Here is a 19,877-nt window from a genome sequence, read left to right on the forward strand (position 1 = left end):
GCCGTTGGATGGCGGGCATTGACATCGACGCAAGATTCCGGCAGGTTGCACATCGAGATTTAGTCAACGCCGTCTATTTGAGTGGTCAAAGTCAAAGCTCCCAAAGTGGTTGCACGCAAATTTTCTGCGGCCTTGTCTTGTTGGCCAATTTATGTGTTTTTATTTATGAGCGTCTTATTTATTTGGAACACCTCAATTTATAACAGCATGATTATGAGGTGACAAGCTATTTGCCCATCTGAGTTGAATCGGGAATAATGGCATTTGCCGAATAAATGTTGTGGTTGAAGGTTGACAACGATCCAATTTCTTGCAAGTTGCACTGTTGACTTGAGACGTGCGAATCAGGCTTTCTATTCTTTCAACTTTTTTTTGCGTTGACTTTGGCACTCATATGTTTCATGCAGATGCGGGCACTCTGTTGGTCAACTATGTCATGATCGATCAATAGGAACACAACATGACTGAGTCGTCGTTAAATCTCTTCAGCATATTTGAATTCTAACTTGTTACAGAGATCAGCTTAACATAACCATGATCAAGTGTCTCAAGAATCAAACCAGAGTGAAAACTGTGTTTCCGAGCCACAAATATCACGAAATTATTCCCTGTTAACATCAAATTATTAAGATGCCATTTCCGACTCCAAATTCCTTGCAAGTGCATGAGAAGTTTACCGGCAAATCTAGAGTAAGCAATAACCAGCCACTAATTGCAAAACCAAACTCAAGTTTTCGGTAGGAGAAGACAGAGATCACCATTGACAAAACCACCGATCGCAAAAATTTTCGACGTAAAAGGACACCATCAATACACAGATACACAATTTCGGTAAAACGTTTCAGATTTCACAAGAAAAAAAGAGAACATATGTAGTTCAGACGCGCAAAAGATATTGGAATTCAGAATCATTAGGAATGACATCCACCATATGAGATATCTTCCCATCTGTATGGCCTTTGAAGCACTCGAGCATGGATTTCCTTAGAGGCCAAAAAGTTGGAAGCTGTTTGATGATCCACTCAGCTAGAGAATCCAAGTCTGTGGCGAAGTCGTGCATCTTTGAGAACAGGAAATGTGGGATCATTACCCTTCTGTTAGCTGTGACTGCTATTGAAGCTTGCAGGTAGTCCAACTTTGATTTTTCCAGTTCACCTGTGACACCATCAGCTGTGTATATCCTGACCTAATCAAAGATTTAGGACAAATTTCATGTGAAGGCCATCAAGTACAATCATTTGTGCATTTGCCCATTAAGAAATTTGTTTGTTATGATTAAAAAAATGACATGATAACAATTTTCCAATGTTATAAGAACATCATTTAAAGGTTTTACTTACAGCAGGGGAAGATTTACACGCAGAGCATAATGCAAACACAATATTGGGGTCTGAGTGCTCCAATCCATAATTTCTCCTTATGACTTTCTTATAATCCTCTTGAACTTCTTTCCATTCAGTCTATTCAGTAATCAATGGAATACATATCAATATCTATATAGGTTCCATTTTTATTAGATTAAGCTTAACATACCTCATTATAGTTTAATGGTCGTCTTAGAATAAGGTGCTCTATAGCTCGAGCATTTAGTTTGCTACCTCCTACATCAAGCAGAACCTGCAAAGAAAGAAGAGAAACAGAACCTTGATGTCTTCAATCATCTCACAGATGACAAATGATCTATTAACACTATCATGCAAAGGATTTTTGTACCTTATCCTTTACTACCTGAACCATCTCTGGATTTGAGGGCATACCAAGTTCTAAAAAACCCTGTAAGTGGTATACACCGAATGTCAGGTAATTGTCTTTGAACAAAGATCAATAAGAATCTGAATGGAAGCGGACGTAATCATACTATACATGCATGATGCAAGTGTGGTAAACATTGATCCAAAAAGCTAATTTCTCTTGGTGCCTCAAAGATCTCAAGTCCACCTCATGAAGTCTGCTAATTAAGATCCTGTGACATTAGTTTGACCACTAAACAACATTACAATTTCCTAAAAAGAATAAAAAGGAAATTAAAGCATAACAAAAGATTATGGGTTAATGAGATAATAAAAACAGAAGTGTAATTCTAGGCAATAACTTCAGAAAAACATGATTATTTTAATAGGAATTATGCTTAGTATTTCCATCTACCGAGTATTTTTTTGATGCATTCATGTTTACAGAATCTACATGGCTAGATATACTAAACAAAGAAGCATCACAGACATTGATACTAAACAAATTACCTTAATTTCTTCAATAGAGGAAGAGAATAAGAAATGTCCTTATGGTCCAGTGAACTGGAGGTAAATTTGGCGAGGTTCTTGTAAGGGCCAATATCCCTTAAAATAGAGCCTTCAATTTCAAAAATTCCATAAGGATCATGGTGCCTTATCTCCCTTTGAGCTGGAATTCTTCCTTTCCTAATAGAACTGCCATCTATCTCAAAGCTTCCTGATCTTAGCAGTAAGTTGGCAGATTTTGACAGGTTGCTGGATTTTTCTAGATCCAATGCTCGCGATGTCCTTGATAATCTTAAGAAAATACAGATCAAGAAATTCAATATTTTCTCAGATAACTTGTTCGGATGGTACTTTCCAGCATTCTGGTCTGTTAAATTTATGGTTGAAGAAGGTTCTCTGAATAGCCTGAGTACATTTTCCACATCTGTGTTCTGGAGAAGGGAAAAAAAAAAACATAGTCATAAACTAAAATATTGACTCTATAAAATTGGAACACAGACATGTATTTCAAGCATTCCAGATTGCAATAGCAGAAAATTATTCAAAGAACAGTGAGAACCACTGTTACATGTAAGAATTTTCTTTTATCATGAATCTCTAAAAAAATACCATCAAGTAAACAAATTTTAAACTCTTTGTGACAGAATATTACAATTCTGTGATGATTTTTACGAAGGTAAGACTTGCCACCCACTTATTTAAATCAAGTTAACAGAAACTCTGACTGTTAGTGAGAATTATGGCTCAATTTCTGTTCTTATTTAGGAAATAGATAGAGCACGATAGTAAATATTGATCAACTAGCTTTATGTATATACAAGCATCCTTCTAAGTGTAAACCATAATTAAAACAATATAACATGTTCATGACAACAATCTTTTCCATATATTATGTTTCTCCTTTTTTGGTCATAAGATAGTAATATCATAGATCAAAAATTGAAACTAAAACAATACAGTGTAATGCAAAAAAACTAGACTTACTTGGTTTGTTGGATACTTTCCTGGCAACTTAATTGAGGATGCCTTCTCTGTCCTTCCATTTTTCCTTGAAGCCCTCTCTTTAATTTCCACCGTGCTTTGGTTTTCATTATGGTTGTCAGACCTATTTAAGCTTCCAACATTTCCTTTCTTGACGAAACCATTAACTAAATAGTCTCCTTTTATTGCCTGGTTTATAAAGAACAAAGGTTTGGTTTCTAGTGCTATCTTTCGTGATAATTTGTCATTAGGCACATCCAAATTGGTATCCGACATATTGCTTGGAGGTTCAATTACATTCCTGTTTGCATGCCTATATTCATAAACTTTAGGGGTCTCTTCTTCGTGAGCTTCTCGCATGTTCGATAGGCTTTCTTGAGCTTTACTTATTTCATGTTCAAGTCGAACTATCTCCTCTTCCACCATGACAACTTCTGCCAGAAGTTCCTTTGTCTGTGCAAAGTCAAATAAGGAGTTCTCAGCAGCCAAATAATTTGATATATTTATATTCCTCTTAAGTGGAAAAAGAATCAACAGCTTATAATTGCTATTTAAACAAGTTAACAGTAGTCAAATGTTGAGCTTGGAAGGAAGATGTACCCTTCTTGGAAGGAAACTTGGGATCTGAAGGGTTGATTGAGTTTTTGGTGGAAGCATAGCATGCTCCAAAACTTCGTGCATTTTCTCTTCATTTCGGAGCATCCTCTGCAGTTCAGCCACCTGGAAATCAAACCAGTCATCTTCAACACAATGAATCCCAAACTCTGAGCAAATCATTTTAATAGCACACTGTCTTACTGGTTGGACATATACTATAGTAGAGACAGCATCAGAGAAACTAAAGAAAAGAAGGGAAGAGCACACCAATTCCTTAGCCCCTTGGTTGGAACAGGGAGAAAATAAATATTTGATTTAAATTATCCCTCCTCTCTAATTTTTTCCAACTTAAGGGAGAAAGAAAAACATGATCTCAAGAAGAAAAAAAGACATTTTTTGTTTACTTTCCCACTCAATTCTTTGTCGTTTTATCCTCTGTTTCTTTTCTTTTTGCCCCAATGCTTGATATAGACAAAGTACAATAAGAACGGAGTCCTAAGTGTTGTTCTATTAGCTTCTACCCTAAAAGGACCTCTTTTTGTATGTGTGCGCTATTAGGAACTCACCTCCTTTTCAAGCTCTAACCTTCGATGTTGGATACTGTTGCTCTGCTTTCCCTGCATGTAGACGAAATGGACGAATCAAACAGTGCTTAGATTCGTGGCCACTGAACCACAGAACGCTTACCACGGCATGGGCAGCAAGGACTGCGACACGACCGTCGTCGCCGAACGCCATGAGGTGGTTGCAGCAGGGAGAGCCACAACTTGGGCCGAGTGCAGCATCCCGAACTGCCACTTAAAGAGGGCAGCGGGCGGTGGCGCTGTTGGTGGATGGTGTTCTGGTAGGAGGAGGCTTGTAGCTCAAGGAAGAAGAGTGGAGTCGGGCGTTCACTGGAAGATGGAAGGGAGCTTTCGAGGAGGTTGGCCTCCGAGGCTTCTTTGCTTCGCTTATAATGTCAGCTTTGCGGAGGTTTGGCTTCTCGTCACCATTCAGAGGCATGATTTTAATTGGGCTTTAATTGGGCTTTAGTTAGCGGATAAAAATCTTGGGTTCTCGAATGTTCTACGGACTCCGCCCCGTCTCTTCCCCCATGCCCTCAAAACCCCTCCCTATTAAACCTGAAACCCTCCTCTCTTCTCCCAACCTTATCCTAAGGGCTTCCTCTTTCTCAGCGAGCTTCGCTCTCCTATCTCCTCTTCGAAATGGCTTCCGCCAACGCTATCTCCACCGCCTCCATCCTCCGCTCCGCGTCCCCCCGCCAGGTTCCCAATCTTTCCCCTCGTCGTAGGGCGCAACGAACCCAGTCTCTTGGTGTTTCGGGGCTGATCTGGGGAGATGATTCTGTTCTTTTGACTGAGATTTATTTTGTTTTTTGGTGGAATAGGAGAGCCTGGGAAGGAGAGTAAGCCAGAGGCATGGGCATGGGTACGAAGGCCGCCGGAAGCTCGTCGTGCGGGCCATGGCTAAGGACATTGCCTTCGATCAGAATTCCAGGTCGTCGCTCCAGGCCGGCGTCGAGAAGCTCGCCAATGCTGTCGGTGTTACCCTCGGCCCTAGAGGTGCTCGGTGAACCTCCCTTTAATTCCTTTGCTATGGGTTCTTTGAGTTATTTGAGGTTTTGTGGTTATAATCCGTCGTGGTTTTTGCGTCTGACGCCCTGAGTGCTATGAGACTCGTCAGCTTGAGGAATTAAGTGTTATTGTTCGTTAATATATGTGTATACCTGTATACGTTAGGGATTGGTCCTTTAAGGGAAAAAGGCTTCATTTTCTAGCTGTTACATGCATTTGCCATTATTTCTGACATGACTTTTAAAGCGCCATGTTTTCATAGTTCACTAGTTGTTTTACTGTGGCTTCTGATATCTGTTAGTGAAATTTGTAGTAAAAAGAACAACTAAAAGTTTGAGGTTTTGTTTGTTGATTGCGTTTTTTTTTGCGGATACCTGTGTGGTTGGAGCTTTTCGGTTATATCTAAGTTTAACATCGGATAATGATTTCAGGGAGGAATGTCGTGTTGGATGAGTATGGGGCTCCAAAAGTGGTCAATGATGGGGTAACTATTGCTCGTGCCATTGAGCTCGCAGATCCAATGGAGAATGCTGGTGCAGCATTGATTCGTGAGGTATTCAAATTGTTATCTGGATGCATATCTTAGTATGTAAAATAGCTTCTTTGTGTACTTGAGATCCTTGTATAAAGACAGGGTATGGAATGTAAATTATGTTTTTCTTTTAAATGTAAGGTTGCTAGCAAGACAAATGACTCAGCTGGAGATGGCACCACAACTGCATCAGTTCTTGCACGTGAAATTATTAAGTTAGGTTTGTTGAGTGTTACTTCTGGTGCAAATCCTGTCTCCATCAAGAAAGGAATTGATAAGACTGTTAGTGGTCTGGTGGAAGAGCTTGAGAAGAAAGCCCGGCCTGTAAAAGGACGAAATGACATCAAAGGTCATATTTTTGCTTGTGTGCATCTTGTTTCTCCATGTTAATATTCTTTATTCTTTGCTTTTATCTACACCTTTGTGAAGCTGTTGCTCATATCAATTAGAAGGATTAAACACTGTTAAAGTTTTATAGATTCTCTCTTTTTTCTTTAGTATGATTGTTCATTGAAGATATATTATTTGCTGTTGTAGCCATTGCAACGATCTCTGCCGGTAACGATGAATTTATAGGAACCATGATTGCTGATGCTATTGATAAAGTCGGTCCAGATGGTGTTCTTTCTATTGAGTCGTCATCATCGTTTGAGACCACAGTTGATGTGGAAGAAGGGATGGAGGTTAGTTTAATTATTAAATATTGTGGACCTTCTTCTCTTCTTTTTGGTGTGTTGAGGCCTGAAGTTTTGTGCAAGATTTGAAGCCTTTAATTCCTGCTTTTGTTTTGTGCAGATTGACCGAGGCTACATCTCGCCGCAGTTTGTGACAAATCCTGAGAAGTTACTTGTTGAGTTTGAAGATGCAAAAGTTCTAGTGACTGATCAGAAGATTTCAACAATAAAGGAGATTATACCTTTGCTGGAGAAAACCACCCAACTGAGAACCCCTCTTCTCATTATTGCCGAAGATGTTACTGGTGAGGCTTTGGCAACTCTAGTTGTGAATAAGCTTCGAGGTATTCTGAATGTTGCTGCAATCAAAGCTCCTGGGTTTGGTGAAAGAAGGAAGGCTCTTCTTCAAGATATTGCCATTGTAACAGGTATTCTTTGAATTTGCTTACTTAATTGTGTGTTGATGTCCTGTACTTCGTTACTGTTACTACAATTGGGATTTAGCTGTCAACTTTGTTTAGCACCTGTCATATTCTCATTTATGAATTATTTAGAATCATTTGTTCTATAAAAAAAATTCTAAACCTAATGAGGGCCTGAGACAGTCTATGAATGGCATATGGTAACTTTAATGGATTTTCTTTTAGGGCACTTGGGTACTGAGCCAGCTATCACAGGGTCAGAAAATTTCTGTTGGATTTAAAGCTGATAATTTGTCTAAAACCAACTTTGTACACAAACTTTTATCCGTTGCCCATCTTATCTAGTTATTATATGCCATTAGCTTTGATTTGTTTACATTTCTATTTGTTGTTTGAAAACCCTCCTCTAGTATTGCCTTCAGGGCAAGCAAAATTATAATTGCATTCCTCAACTTGCATGTTACTTTTTCCCCCTCTTGAATTCATGGATTTGGATTATTGTGATTTCTGCATACTGGTCATATATGCCAAACTGATTTGGTATGCCTTACTTTGGTTTTGAGAGTATCTGGTTATTTAGGTAAATAAAATGACTTTCTAGTTGAGAGTTAATTAATTCATTTTTTTTTAAATGATAGCTGTCTTGTATCCTTTGACTACTCAGTTCTTTATTTTTCTCCCAATAGAACTGAAAGTTTATATTCTCCTTTCATTGTCACCAAGAGACTGCTACATTTGATAATTTAATTGTTGTCTTTTTGAAGCATTCTTTTTTACATTTATCTCTGCTGTTCTATTTCTTATCCAAGTATCAAACTAGGACCATTTTCTAACCAGCATCTGAATATTACTTATTGCTTTTCCTGTTTGGTGTTTATTTTTCGATCATATGGCAAAAGGTAGTTGACAAGCTTAAACTGATACAACATTTGACAGACGATGCACTTAATACTTCTGTAATGATGATTTAACCATTAGTTGTACTATTTTCTTCTTTTGAGTTACCCGAAACTCAATGCTTTTGAAAATCGAAATGCTATTATTTTTTCTTATTTCTGGCCATCTATTGTGCTGTCTTTTGTTTAGGAGCTGAATTCCAAGCCAAAGATCTTGGCTTACTGATTGAAAACGTATCGGTTGAGCAACTGGGAACAGCAAGGAAGATCACAATTGCCCAGACTTCTACTACCATTATTGCTGATGCAGCATCCAAGGATGAGATTCAGGCCAGAATTGCCCAGTTGAAAAAGGAGCTTGCTGAGACAGACTCGGTGTATGATTCTGAGAAGCTAGCCGAGAGGATTGCTAAGCTCTCAGGTGGTGTGGCAGTTATAAAGGTCGGTGCTGCAACGGAGACAGAACTCGAAGACCGCAAGCTCAGAATTGAGGATGCCAAGAATGCCACTTTTGCTGCTATAGAGGAAGGCATAGTTCCTGGTGGAGGTGCTGCGCTGGTTCACCTCTCTACCACTGTACCTGCCATCAAAGACAAGATTGAAGATGCAGATGAGCGCATTGGAGCTGACATTGTGCAAAAAGTAAGTCATGGTATTATTACATTCAAGCTTCTTCTCCTACAGATTCATCAAACTCCAATCATCATCTGTGGACCAGACTTCAAGTATTTTCTTTCATAATTTAGACTAATTTGCGATTGTACAGGCACTGGTGGCACCTGCAGCTTTGATTGCAGACAATGCAGGTGTAGAAGGGGAAGTTGTGGTAGAGAAAATTAAGGACAGCGAATGGGAGATTGGTTACAATGCTATGACCGACAAGTACGAAAATCTAGTGGAAGCTGGAGTTATCGATCCAGCTAAAGTGACACGGTGTGCCCTGCAAAATGCTGCATCTGTTGCTGGAATGGTGTTGACGACACAGGCGATTGTCGTGGATAAGCCTAAGCCAAAGGCTCCTGTGGCTGGACCAGCTGAAGGAAGTCTCGCCATCTAATCATTCTTATGTGGCCTTGCAGAATTAGGTTACATGTTATATTTGGATGCCACTCTTGGAGCATTTTTTTCAAAGTTCGGTTATCGGTTCCATCATCGACATTTTTGTGCTGCCTTTTTACCTTTGATGTCATAACCTCTCGAGATTATGTTTGAAAAAGTAGGGAAAGGTCTATTGATGTTGTCTGGAAAAATATTTGATGTTTGTTATCTCAACAGCTGAAGCTTGAAATGTGAATGTGCAACGTCGTCTCATCGGCGAAGCTTACGGACACTACTCTATCAGATAGGAAGGTACCCATCTCCATATCAATAGGAAGGTACAATGAATAAGATCGTAAACATCAAAAAGTCAACTTCCTAGTAGTTATACCATGATACTCATGTCTTTAGAACTAACTATCATCATAGATACTGTTAGGCACATCAACACTTAACTCTTTTGTTGACAAGAGAAGAACCAATCAAATCTTGAAGAAGCCAACATGTATTGTCCGTTTCATCATACTGCAATGCATAATGGCAGTGTAGGCAAGTGTCTTGATCCAAAGTAATTAAGCTTTAAGCTAAGTCTTCTTTCATTTCCAATATGGACTTACCATAGATATTATAGTTTCTCTCACTTAAGGACCTGAATCAAATCTTAGCAACATATATATGAGACTTTGTCCAATGGTGACTGATGTATCTCTGACCTTATCTACCTGGTAACCTACTCTGCAAGGTATTGATTGCATTTGCTTGTATAAGAATTGTAACATATCCTATATATAATAGTTTCATGGTAATTAGCCTCTTTTGTTTTGTATGGCTAAGATAAGAGAGTTTACGTAACTATGATGGAGGTTATGTAATAGCAATCCCATAGTCACAAAAACTGTAAATTTGTGATGAAAATATTAGAACTATAATGATGGAGATGTGTCATATAGTAAAACTTAAGCTTTACATGCATTACTACTACCATGAACATGTAACAAATCTAAAAATTTTCACATAGTGAAGAATGCGTGTAATATGAATCACAAAATAAGTATAAGTTTGGTAATTTACTGTACAAATGATGGTGCATGTGGTGGTCAATCTATGTCAAGCCATTGTATATTTGTTAGAGCATTATAATCTTGATGTTAGTGGTGATAGAGAGCTTCTCAGAGTCTTGTCGTCGAGCTTCTCAGGGTCTTATCGTCGCTCTGATACCAATTGATAAGACCCTAAAGTCTTATCGTAAAATAAATAAAAAAAATGATAAGGCTCTGATACCAAATGATAATATCCTAAAGTCTTATCGTCGCTCCGATACCAATTGATAAGACCTTAAGGTCTTATCGTGGAAGAAAGAGGAGAAAATGATAATAATTATTTCGAGGGGGATCGACCTCCTTAATCACTTCGAGGGGATCGACTTTAGACACTTTTCAAGCAAGCATGCATGCATGCATTTTGAAGAGTTCATCACATGTGATCTTCAAAAACTGAATTTATATCTTCAAAAACTTCAAGAAATAAGTGCGAAATTAATGGGTATTTGTCAGTGTGAACTAATGCATTTTAGTAAATCATCTGAGGAATCAGATGATGCAAATGTTCAGCAATTACTTCTGTGCAGAAGGACAGGAACTATTGCTGCACGCAAGAACAAGCAGTCGACTTGTTACTGTTTAGAAGTGCTAATTAGGATGTTTGCTCATTGTACATTTTAAGTCAGACTTGTTAAACCAAAAACCTATTGAATCAAGCAATGCTAAATACCAAGCCATTGTTGTCACATGTGTACTAACCTGTGTTATTGCAGATGTACCTGCAGGTCATGTGGGTTAGAGAGAGAGAGAGAGAGAGAGAGAGAGAGAGAGAGAAGGGTGCTTGAAGGCAATAAAGCATGAAGATTCAGCTTGTGCAAACCATTTATTGTACTTCAAATGGAGGAATGGAGTATATACCTTTGGAATATGTGTTGTGTAAATGTTAATCTACAAAATGGCTTGTGAGAGTCTGGTAGATTTCTAATAAGTGATCAGGAGTGATGTCAATTGCTGGACATCTCAGTAAATGATATCCCTGAGAGTTGTCCTCACTGAAGCTTACAACTTACCAGAGGAGGTTTGATATTAGATTCTGAAACTATGTTATCAGAGGAGGTTTGATGAAGCATCAAAATCAAAGGAAACAAGAACCATTCCAGAAAATATATTCTTCAGATCATATGGTAATTATCCTGCCATCTCCTCTGAATTATAAGGTTAATTAATGGCATTTTTCAGGGAACAATTAGTACCTGTGTTTGCATGCAATGTTGTGATCCGTTAGAACGGTAGATTGAGACGCAAACTGGAAAAGAGAAAGCAAATACAATGGCTGATTGCTTGTCATGGAGGCAAACATACTGTCCGCACTCCACGCAGCAGCCAGCCACAGCCTTTTCCTGGGATTAGTCGCTTATTGCCGATGCAGCATCATCAAGATTCTCATTTGGAATCATAGCTTGACGACGCAATTTATGTGAATCTTGAAGATGATGCACCCGCAAACATCGACTGCTCTCAACCATTAATGACCCTCAAACGCTCCAGAAAGCGAGGCGGACCCGAGAACGAAGACATTGTAGACAGAGAGGGAGAGAGGGGGTGTGAGGCGTGTGGATAGGACGGATTAATGGGTGAAAGCATCTCTGGATTTGGATCAAAACGATCCCATGAAAAACTAAGTACAGATCTTTGCACATGATTAAGACGTAGAGATCAATATTGGTTCTGGCCGCCACAAACATCTCGCTGGAGCAGATAAGAAGAAGAAAGAAGAGTGCAAAGATCAGATTGATCTTCCGGTTTGAAGTGGGTCTTACTGGTTAGAGAAAAGACTGCGCATGTGAAAGGAACTATGTGCTGCCGGTCAACGCAGGAAGAAGACTAGAAGAACTTGATCGAGTAAACGCATTGCAGCCACAGAACCTGAAACCCGATCCCAGAGATGAGAGAGAGAGAGAGAGAGAGAGACTGGTTTATCTCTAGCTTTGGGGTGTGGCCTTCATTGCCATGGGAAGGAAAGATCTTAAGAATGAGGACTATGTTTCTACCAATTTTGTCCGACACCATCTAAGCTACCTGTCATATGATTGGAGAAAACTTCGGGACCCATCTTCGAATCCAATAACCATGCAGAAGGGAGATTCATGTAAATGATGTGAGTGATCTGATCGGAAGATTCACCCTTTGTCACCCCTGAAACATTGCAGGGTTGACGTCGCGTGATTCATATGCTTGTGTGAGGCGACGAACCCACGGCAATTTTCGCTGATGATTCGATCAGCTAACTCAAAGTAACTGAAGAAGAAAAGAAGATGATGATGAAGATGGACGGCTGACCTCCCTAAATTGATCTCTCTCTCTCTCTCTCTCTCTCTCTCTCGAGTTTATATGAACTCCAGCGTGAGTAGGGTTTAAGGGAACAGCTGCACAGTGGCCATAGCTTTGGAAACATTAAACAGCATCAAGCCGAGCACCATCAATAACCCGTAAACTATCTCCATCTCTATCTTTCTTCAAGTGACGCACGATCTCCCTCGTCTTGCACTCATGAGCGAGGAAGAAGAAGATCCACCGGGCGTGTTGATGTTGGGTACTGAACATTCTGTGGCACTCTTTTCCATGTTGTAAGCAACACTAGTTCGCATCCGTGGCTCTCTCGTTAACTCCTTTGGACGTGGATTGGAGCTGGACCACGTAGAGTATAGTCTACCTTGGACCACGGACAATGCTCTACTGGCAGTGGTGCCAAACTGCGTTCTTGCCTGCAATTATCATTGTACTGAGTCGTAAGTCGCAAGTGAGATGCAGAGGAAGAGGAAGACCATCGGACTTGGCAGCTTTGACGTTTCTTGCACTCGCGTGTTCATCGATGACCTCGCAGAACACGCTCATACAGCGAACGAGCGAGAGAGAGAGAGAGAGAGAGAGAGAGAGAGAGAGAGAGAGAGAGAGAGAGATGGTGCCATTGCTGTGCAGCACGAAGCGTGTGCTCTGAGAGCACCATATATGATATCACGGGAATCACACCTCAGCTTACATATGTCCGTCATCAAGCATCCTATGACTCGAAATTTCGAACATTTCTTAAGAAGATACGGCAATCAATGGAGAAAACGTAGAATGTCGATCAACACAGGGAAAAGGATAGTTACTTTAATCGTCCAAAGACGGGCAGCTGCGGCTTGAGATGATTCGTATCAGCGCAGCGTACCGAAAGCCCAGCCTCGATCGTCGCAAGCCGGGCCGATGGGCCGAACACCATGAAATTTATCAGGGTGACGTTGCCCTCTCGCGTGGGGCCCATTCGTGAGATCGGGGATCGCTGACATCACCCCTTTGACGTGTCTCTTCTCTGATTTGCTTGTTAGAATTATCTTTTTTTAATATTAATTATATAATTCTTTCACAACTCTTTGGACATTATTAGAACTGTATCTTTTTTATTTTAATATATATTATTCTTTAATCGAAAAATCGGTGACTGATAGACTTGAGCTCTCTCCACAATAATAACCCCCAGCAGATCGCCTCTCCTATCTGTAAGTGCGAACTCTCTCTCTCTCTCTCTCTCTCTCCCTGAAAGATGACGCCGATCCATTCCCGCAATCCCTCGTTCCTCATCTCCCTCTCGTTCCTCAACTCCCTCCTCTGCCTTATCGATGTGTGTGTAAGTTTGGGTTCTTCCCATCCTACACCTCCCCCTCTTCCCATTGCGCCGCTGCCCTCCGCCGCGCAGCTCCGGTGGCAGCTGGGCGAGATGGCTCTCTTCCTCCACTTCGGCCCCAACACCTTCACCGACTCTGAGTGGGGCTCCGGCCACGCACCCCCCTCCGTCTTCCGCCCGGGCTCCCTCGACGCCCGCCAGTGGGCGCGGACCGCTGCCGCTGGCGGATTCGCCCGGGTGGTCCTCACCGCCAAGCACCACGATGGATTCTGTCTATGGCCCTCCGCCTATACTGACTACTCCGTCCGGTCGAGCCCCTGGCGCGCTGGCCGGGGCGACGTGGTGGCGGAGCTGGCGGCTGCCGCGAGGGAGTATGGGATCGGCATGGGCGTCTACCTCTCCCCGTGGGATCGGCACGATCCGTCCTATGGGAGCACGGTGAAGTACAATGAGTATTATCTGGGGCAGATGACCGAGTTGCTGACCAAGTATGGGAATTCCTGTTGCTTCTCTACCGTTTAATTGCTTCTCTTAACAAAGATCTTGGCTCAAGGTCGTAGCTTTCGCAAATTTGAGGTTCCTGATCAAAATTCATCTTTTTTCTGCGTTTCTTTTGTGTATTATGTCACTTTATGTCATATATACAAGATAATTTCCCTGCTTTCCTTCAAGGGAGTTTGGCACAAATTCTTGGCTTTTGGTAGCTTGAAACTCCTGTCTGGTATACATAAAAATTTTGAGATGTTCAAGTAGTACAATATGTCATTCAACTGACAAACGTTCTACAAGTAGAACTTCTATGATGAATACAAGATTACTAGATTAATCGAGACACCGTAGTTTTACTTTCTTCTACTTACTCGTTGTCAGAGACTTTCCTGAGTGTGCAGGACTCAATTGAAGTATCACGCCATGAGTACAGATTCAATCAATATCATTATCATGAGCCTTCTTGCTGTATACTTGTTTTGTCATCTTGTTTGTACATATCCAAAACTTTCTCTCTAATAAGTTAGTCTTCTTCACTCTGATATTGTTGAAGCAAAAAATCTGAAGAAAACCTAGTTTCAAAATGTAAATATATTTTCCATGAGTTCATAAATATCTTTTGGTTGTTTCCCTTTTTAATGAGTTTGGGATGAAGGATCTCATTCCTATTTGTGATGGTTAATTGTGTGGAACAGCTACGGTGATATTCGGGAGGTTTGGTTGGATGGTGCAAAGGGAGATGACAAGGAAATGGAGTACCACTTTGATTGCTGGTTTCAGCTTATCCATCAGCTCCAGCCAGGGGTTATGATATTCTCTGATGCTGGCCCGGACACTAGATGGATAGGAGATGAGTCTGGAGTTGCTGGTTCTACTTGCTGGTCTCTTTTCAACAGGAGTTCTGTCACAATTGGCCACATTGATGAACAGTGAGCACTTTTTTCTTTATTCCTTAGAAAAGCATCCGTTGTTTCTTGACCATTACAATTGTGTTATATGCACATTCCTTTTAGGTTATCTTTATAAATCTTCAGATAATGTGTCCTTGATGTCCTTATTTATAGTATTTCTTGATAATGTTGCCTTCTAGCCCCTTAGTGTATTGACTTCATCAACGTGCTACATTGACTAACTTGTTTGGGAATAAAAGCTATCACCTGTTATTTTTCATTCTCTTCCCATGACATTGTCTACTACTATATAATTTTTGTGAATTCTGTAACATACTCAACAGGGAGATCCTATTCCAAAACGAAATGTCCACAATTTTGTACATCATTCAACTTCTTTTACATGGTTTCAATTGTCTATAAAGTGCTTTCAATGAATTGATGCCCTTTGGTAGGAGAGATAATGTGGACACAAGTAAGGAGTTAGAAACATTGATCACATGTAAATATGTAAAAAAGTTGGTTCCCATTTCTGTCCCTATATTGTGCTAAATTGTTCTATGGATGTTTAGATATAGCTACAGGCTTTAGCTTTAATTGTGGTCATTTATCTAAGGGATCCAGGAGTTTGAGCTATATAATGCATTTGGGTGGCATTGATTGTTGATGTACATGCTTATACAGTTATCAGTCTGTTTAAAATATGAAATTAATGTTGATGCATTGTTTGTCATCTATGACCAGTTTTGTATTTCAGACGGCTGTCCAGTATTCTCTGCGAGGAATCAGATTGAATGAGAATATGTGGATGAAAGAAATAGGCACAGCTTGGATCCTAGGCTCTCAATGTTTCTAAGGTTTTAGGAATGGTAGTTCTATGGTTACAACCATATTTGGAACCTAGCGACCTCTAAATATTCTCACCTTTGCTTCCTTTGTCAAATGCCTTGTCTTTAGAGGATTCCCACCTTCAAATTTATTAAGGACAATTCGTCTGAGAGCATACCTTGCTCCTTGATTGTCAAAATTTTCATTCATCAGTTCCAGTTCCAGGTGGTATGAGATGTAGACAGTCTCATTCCTCTAACAAGAGAAGATGCATATGCATTCTTCATTTCAATGGACTTCTCAGTTGTTTAAAGATTAAAAATCACATAGGCAAAAACTGGTATCTTTCACAAAAATTTGGCCCTTTTTTTGGTATTTTGTTACACAAAGTCTAATGACCTAGTATTAAACTTCATTATCATTCTTTAGATCTTACATCAACAACATGTGATATTATATTTATTCAACTTCTCTGCACTAAGTTGCCATCATGACAGTATTAGGTTTTTGTCTAGTTGCAACTTTCTGCTATTAGATTTACAGCTATCTATCTGCAAACAGACAGATTAGAAGACCTTCATACCTATACTTACTGCAATGTGACATTGCTTAAAGATTGACTAGCATTGTGAATTATTGATGGATCACTAAATTGGTGCTTCTGTTTTGACTAATATATGGTGCAAACAACCTGATCTAGTAGTAGAAGAAGAGGGATTTCCCAAGGAAATGCTTGCTGAAAGAAAAAAAAAAAACTGCTAAAATTCTCTGAAAATAAAATGTGGCCAAGTATAAAAATGCATGGTTATTCTAGCCAACTCCATTAGCTGTTTATTGACTAACAATTGGTTAGCAAATGATCACTAAGAGCTGTGGGCCACCAGATTGTCCATGCTAGAGATCTGCCGAAGTAATCAATTCTTTCTGTAGGAATTCAGAACTACACCACATATGCTAACCAGAATCTAAATTCGTTCATAAAGGGAACATAAATCTGAAAGCTGACTAAAATTTGAAGTTTATAGCACAGATAATGCTTCTTATTACTCGTGTTAGCATTTGAATGCTTTTTTCAACTCTTGGATCAATGCATTAGTTCCTGTTTCAATTTGTGCATTTTGAACTCAAAATTAAAGCTTTGAGGAGTAGCTTGGAAGTTGGGTAGCCAATCATTGTCTCTTTTTTCACTTGCCAGAAGTTCTCGTCATGGAGATCCTCATGGAATTGATTGGGTTCCTGCTGAGTGTGATGTATCCATCAGGCCAGGATGGTTTTGGCACAGTTCAGAACATCCGAAGTCTGCAATGGAACTACTTGATATATATTACGAGTCTGTAGGCAGAAACTGTCTCTTGATCCTGAATGTTCCCCCTAATTCATCAGGCCTCATATCTGATGAAGACCTTCAGGTTCTTCAGGATTTTACTGCACTTCGGATCACCATATTCTCTCATAACTTAGCTTGGAATGCTACTGTCACTGCAAGCAGTGTGCGTGGAGGTGATAATGAAACTAGGTTTTCTCCCTCAAACGTACTCCAAAAAGGTATTAGTAGTTACTGGGCTCCCGATGAGAGTGAATCTGATTGGGCAATATTCCTTGATCTTGAGCAATTCATATCGTTCAATGTATTACAAATCCAGGAGCCAATCCAGATGGGTCAACGTATTATTGAGTTCCAAGTTGACATTCTGGCATCTGGAGAATGGAAGACCATAGCAAATGGCACAACTATTGGATACAAAAGGCTTCTCCGTTTTCCTATGGCAGAAACCCAGTTTTTGAGGTTTATCATCAACAAGTCCCGTGCCAGCCCATTGATATCTTACATTGGCATCCATGCTGACCCTTTCTCCATGGTTTATGATTCAGTCACTGCACGGTCTTCCTCTACCAAGAGATTTTCCTTCAAGCGAAGAAATAAAAGATTTGGCTATGCCCTCGAATCTGCGATCTAGGTTGAGAGTAACATTCCTCCTGATAAATGTGTTTGGGCAAGTTGCACTGAGAGAATTTGGTGTTTGGACAATTTCATCTCCAGCATAGTTCAATAAAAAGCTCAACGAGGGCAATAAAGGATGCCGCTTCCACCTGTGTTCAACTCCAGGGCCTTCCGCAGGTGTACATTTTTTTTCTCGTGTGTATATAAGACGAGCTTTGTTGAAGTCGCAATAAATATGCACATTCATATACTTGCCCTCTCTAAAGATGGCTAAAATAGTCATAGATATTGTTGCAAAGACAAGGGGTAAATTATTTGAGGTTTTCTGGAGGTAAATGGTTGGTAGATAATATGGTCAAGAAAATATTTGGATTAGACTAATTGCAGAAAAACTTTTGACTATTAGCTAAAGATGAGCTTGGATGAATCTATTAGATGGACTGACCACCAATCTCTTGCCAGTTCCGTTGTAGCAATAAGATAATAGAAGAAATATTTCTGGTGCAGCGGAGAAGACAATTGTTCTCGACTCTTGGTAGAAAAATTATTGCAAACAATAGCAGGTTGGTTTTCCATGAAGAGCATGTGCTACCAGCAAAAGTTGCTTGGAAACCTTTCTGAGATGGTTATCAATGCCTGACATGAAGTATGAGTTACAAAAGGAATCTCCTCCACAGATAAAAATAAAAAATAAAAAAATCATTTTTCCTGGGAATTTTCCAGTTGATGAAAATGTTAAGAGGCCAGCTGCAGAGCTCTGGTAAATATCAACTTCATCTTTCAGCAATAGTTAATTAACACCATTCATTGGCTGCCATTGACTACAGTGAACATGAGAAACAAATTTGGAGATCACACAGTGAATTAGTTCTTTCTTGCATCATAAAGCCATCGATGTCTCATATGCGAGTAAAATTCAGACAGCGGCCGATCCTGTAAAAGCACAAGGTATGGTATGTAGTTAAGCATATGAATCCTCATTATGGACTATTTTTAGATTTGCTTTAATGTTTGCTTCATCTTTTCTCCTTTTTTCTTTTCCTGTACATTTTTACTCCTGTGCTAGAAGATATGATTATTTTGTAAATGGTACGTGCACAGTGTTAAAGTGTCACCTTTAACAATCTGGATATTTCACAATCCAAAAGCATGTACATCACATACATCATCATGGAACATAGGACTAATTTGCAGCTTCTTTATGTCTCTCTAGACAATGCCCTGAGCCACAATTTCCATGAGAAAGCACTTCAACTACCATGAGATGGTAGTCAAAGGTCTCCTGCATGCACCTCACTTAACACCAGACATATGTTTCACACAAATTTTGGTAGTCAAAGGTCTCCTGCAGATTTTGGTTTGTAGTTGCTTCCTTTTGTTGGTGATATAGAGCGAATAATATTTACAATTGCATATTATTATGGATTGATAGTTGCCCTTTTTTTGCAGACATGTGTTGAGCATGAAAGTTTTGGCTTTAGTTTTGCCCAAGTCAGTAGTCTTGTGCATCCCTAGTATGTAAACTTCCTTGTATCCAATTTACTTGTATGGCACTTCTTTTGGCATAATCTTGGAACCCAAAGCCCCCCCAACTCCTGCACTTGCATCACAAGGCTGTTTGGTATAGAGATCTGATAGAATAGTTCCATATGCAAATGTATGATATAAGATGAGAATTGATAGGACTTTTGAGGATTCCAGCATTGCAATTATGTAAGCTTTGTCATAAAGGTGACCAATGTTTTTTATTTTTCTGGCCTTGACTTAGAGGGAGAGCATACACCAAGCCAATTCTGCCATCCCCCTCAATAGCTGGCAATGTCCCCACTGTCAGAATAAGACACCAGCATACATGGTCTTAGCATAAAACAGACCATGTTTGAGGATCCAAGATGTTATTTATTACATGTGTAATAATAAATCAAAGTGAGTAGAGAAAAATAAAAGGAAAAAAACAACAGAGAAAATGACAAATGATTGATCATGAAGAAGATTGTATGCCACACAGTTTCTCCCTGCATACTGCCACCAGTGCTTCTTCCAAGTGAGGAAAAGAGGACAATCAGTACC

The 19,877-nt window shown here is 39.8% G+C and overlaps 3 protein-coding genes across 10 annotated transcripts; 2 read left to right on the forward strand and 1 right to left on the reverse strand.

The window, feature by feature from the left end:
• Nucleotides 1–760: 760 nt before the first annotated feature.
• On the reverse strand, nucleotides 761–4,774 carry LOC135626774 (uncharacterized). Of its 5 annotated transcripts, none has more exons than XM_065132384.1 (10): nucleotides 4,506–4,774; nucleotides 4,382–4,432; nucleotides 3,819–3,938; nucleotides 3,222–3,671; nucleotides 2,241–2,668; nucleotides 1,864–1,963; nucleotides 1,714–1,773; nucleotides 1,534–1,617; nucleotides 1,341–1,460; nucleotides 761–1,186 (listed from the first exon to the last, which is right to left on the reverse strand). In XM_065132384.1, exons 1-10 carry the CDS (start codon nucleotides 4,551–4,553, stop codon nucleotides 878–880), a joined length of 1,770 nt encoding a protein of 589 aa, XP_064988456.1. In that variant the 5' UTR covers nucleotides 4,554–4,774; the 3' UTR covers nucleotides 761–877. The 5 variants fall into 5 exon arrangements, with proteins under 5 accessions (XP_064988456.1, XP_064988457.1, XP_064988458.1 ...); XM_065132385.1 differs by having other exon boundaries at nucleotides 1,864–1,948; nucleotides 4,503–4,774; XM_065132386.1 differs by having other exon boundaries at nucleotides 1,729–1,773; nucleotides 4,503–4,774.
• Nucleotides 4,775–4,920: 146 nt separating this feature from the next.
• LOC135626775 (ruBisCO large subunit-binding protein subunit alpha) lies at nucleotides 4,921–9,241 on the forward strand. The gene is made up of 8 exons (XM_065132388.1): nucleotides 4,921–5,080; nucleotides 5,203–5,377; nucleotides 5,821–5,942; nucleotides 6,063–6,270; nucleotides 6,459–6,604; nucleotides 6,717–7,023; nucleotides 8,104–8,555; nucleotides 8,680–9,241. The coding sequence occupies exons 1-8, from the start codon at nucleotides 5,021–5,023 to the stop codon at nucleotides 8,968–8,970; spliced, it is 1,761 nt and encodes a 586-aa protein (XP_064988460.1). The 5' UTR covers nucleotides 4,921–5,020; the 3' UTR covers nucleotides 8,971–9,241.
• Nucleotides 9,242–13,497: 4,256 nt separating this feature from the next.
• LOC135626778 (putative alpha-L-fucosidase 1) lies at nucleotides 13,498–19,555 on the forward strand. 4 transcript variants are annotated; one of them, XR_010492429.1, is made up of 4 exons: nucleotides 13,498–14,146; nucleotides 14,843–15,076; nucleotides 17,061–19,164; nucleotides 19,257–19,555. XR_010492429.1 is itself a non-coding variant. In XM_065132390.1 (3 exons), the coding sequence occupies exons 1-3, from the start codon at nucleotides 13,578–13,580 to the stop codon at nucleotides 17,821–17,823; spliced, it is 1,566 nt and encodes a 521-aa protein (XP_064988462.1). In that variant the 5' UTR covers nucleotides 13,498–13,577; the 3' UTR covers nucleotides 17,824–19,555. The 4 variants fall into 4 exon arrangements, 1 of the variants encoding a protein (XP_064988462.1); XR_010492430.1 differs by having other exon boundaries at nucleotides 17,061–18,755; nucleotides 19,021–19,555; XR_010492431.1 differs by having other exon boundaries at nucleotides 17,061–18,755.
• Nucleotides 19,556–19,877: the final 322 nt, after the last annotated feature.

This window comes from Musa acuminata, chromosome BXJ2-11 (assembly GCF_036884655.1).
Source record: "Musa acuminata AAA Group cultivar baxijiao chromosome BXJ2-11, Cavendish_Baxijiao_AAA, whole genome shotgun sequence".
In the NCBI taxonomy this organism is placed as follows: domain Eukaryota; kingdom Viridiplantae; phylum Streptophyta; class Magnoliopsida; order Zingiberales; family Musaceae; genus Musa; species Musa acuminata.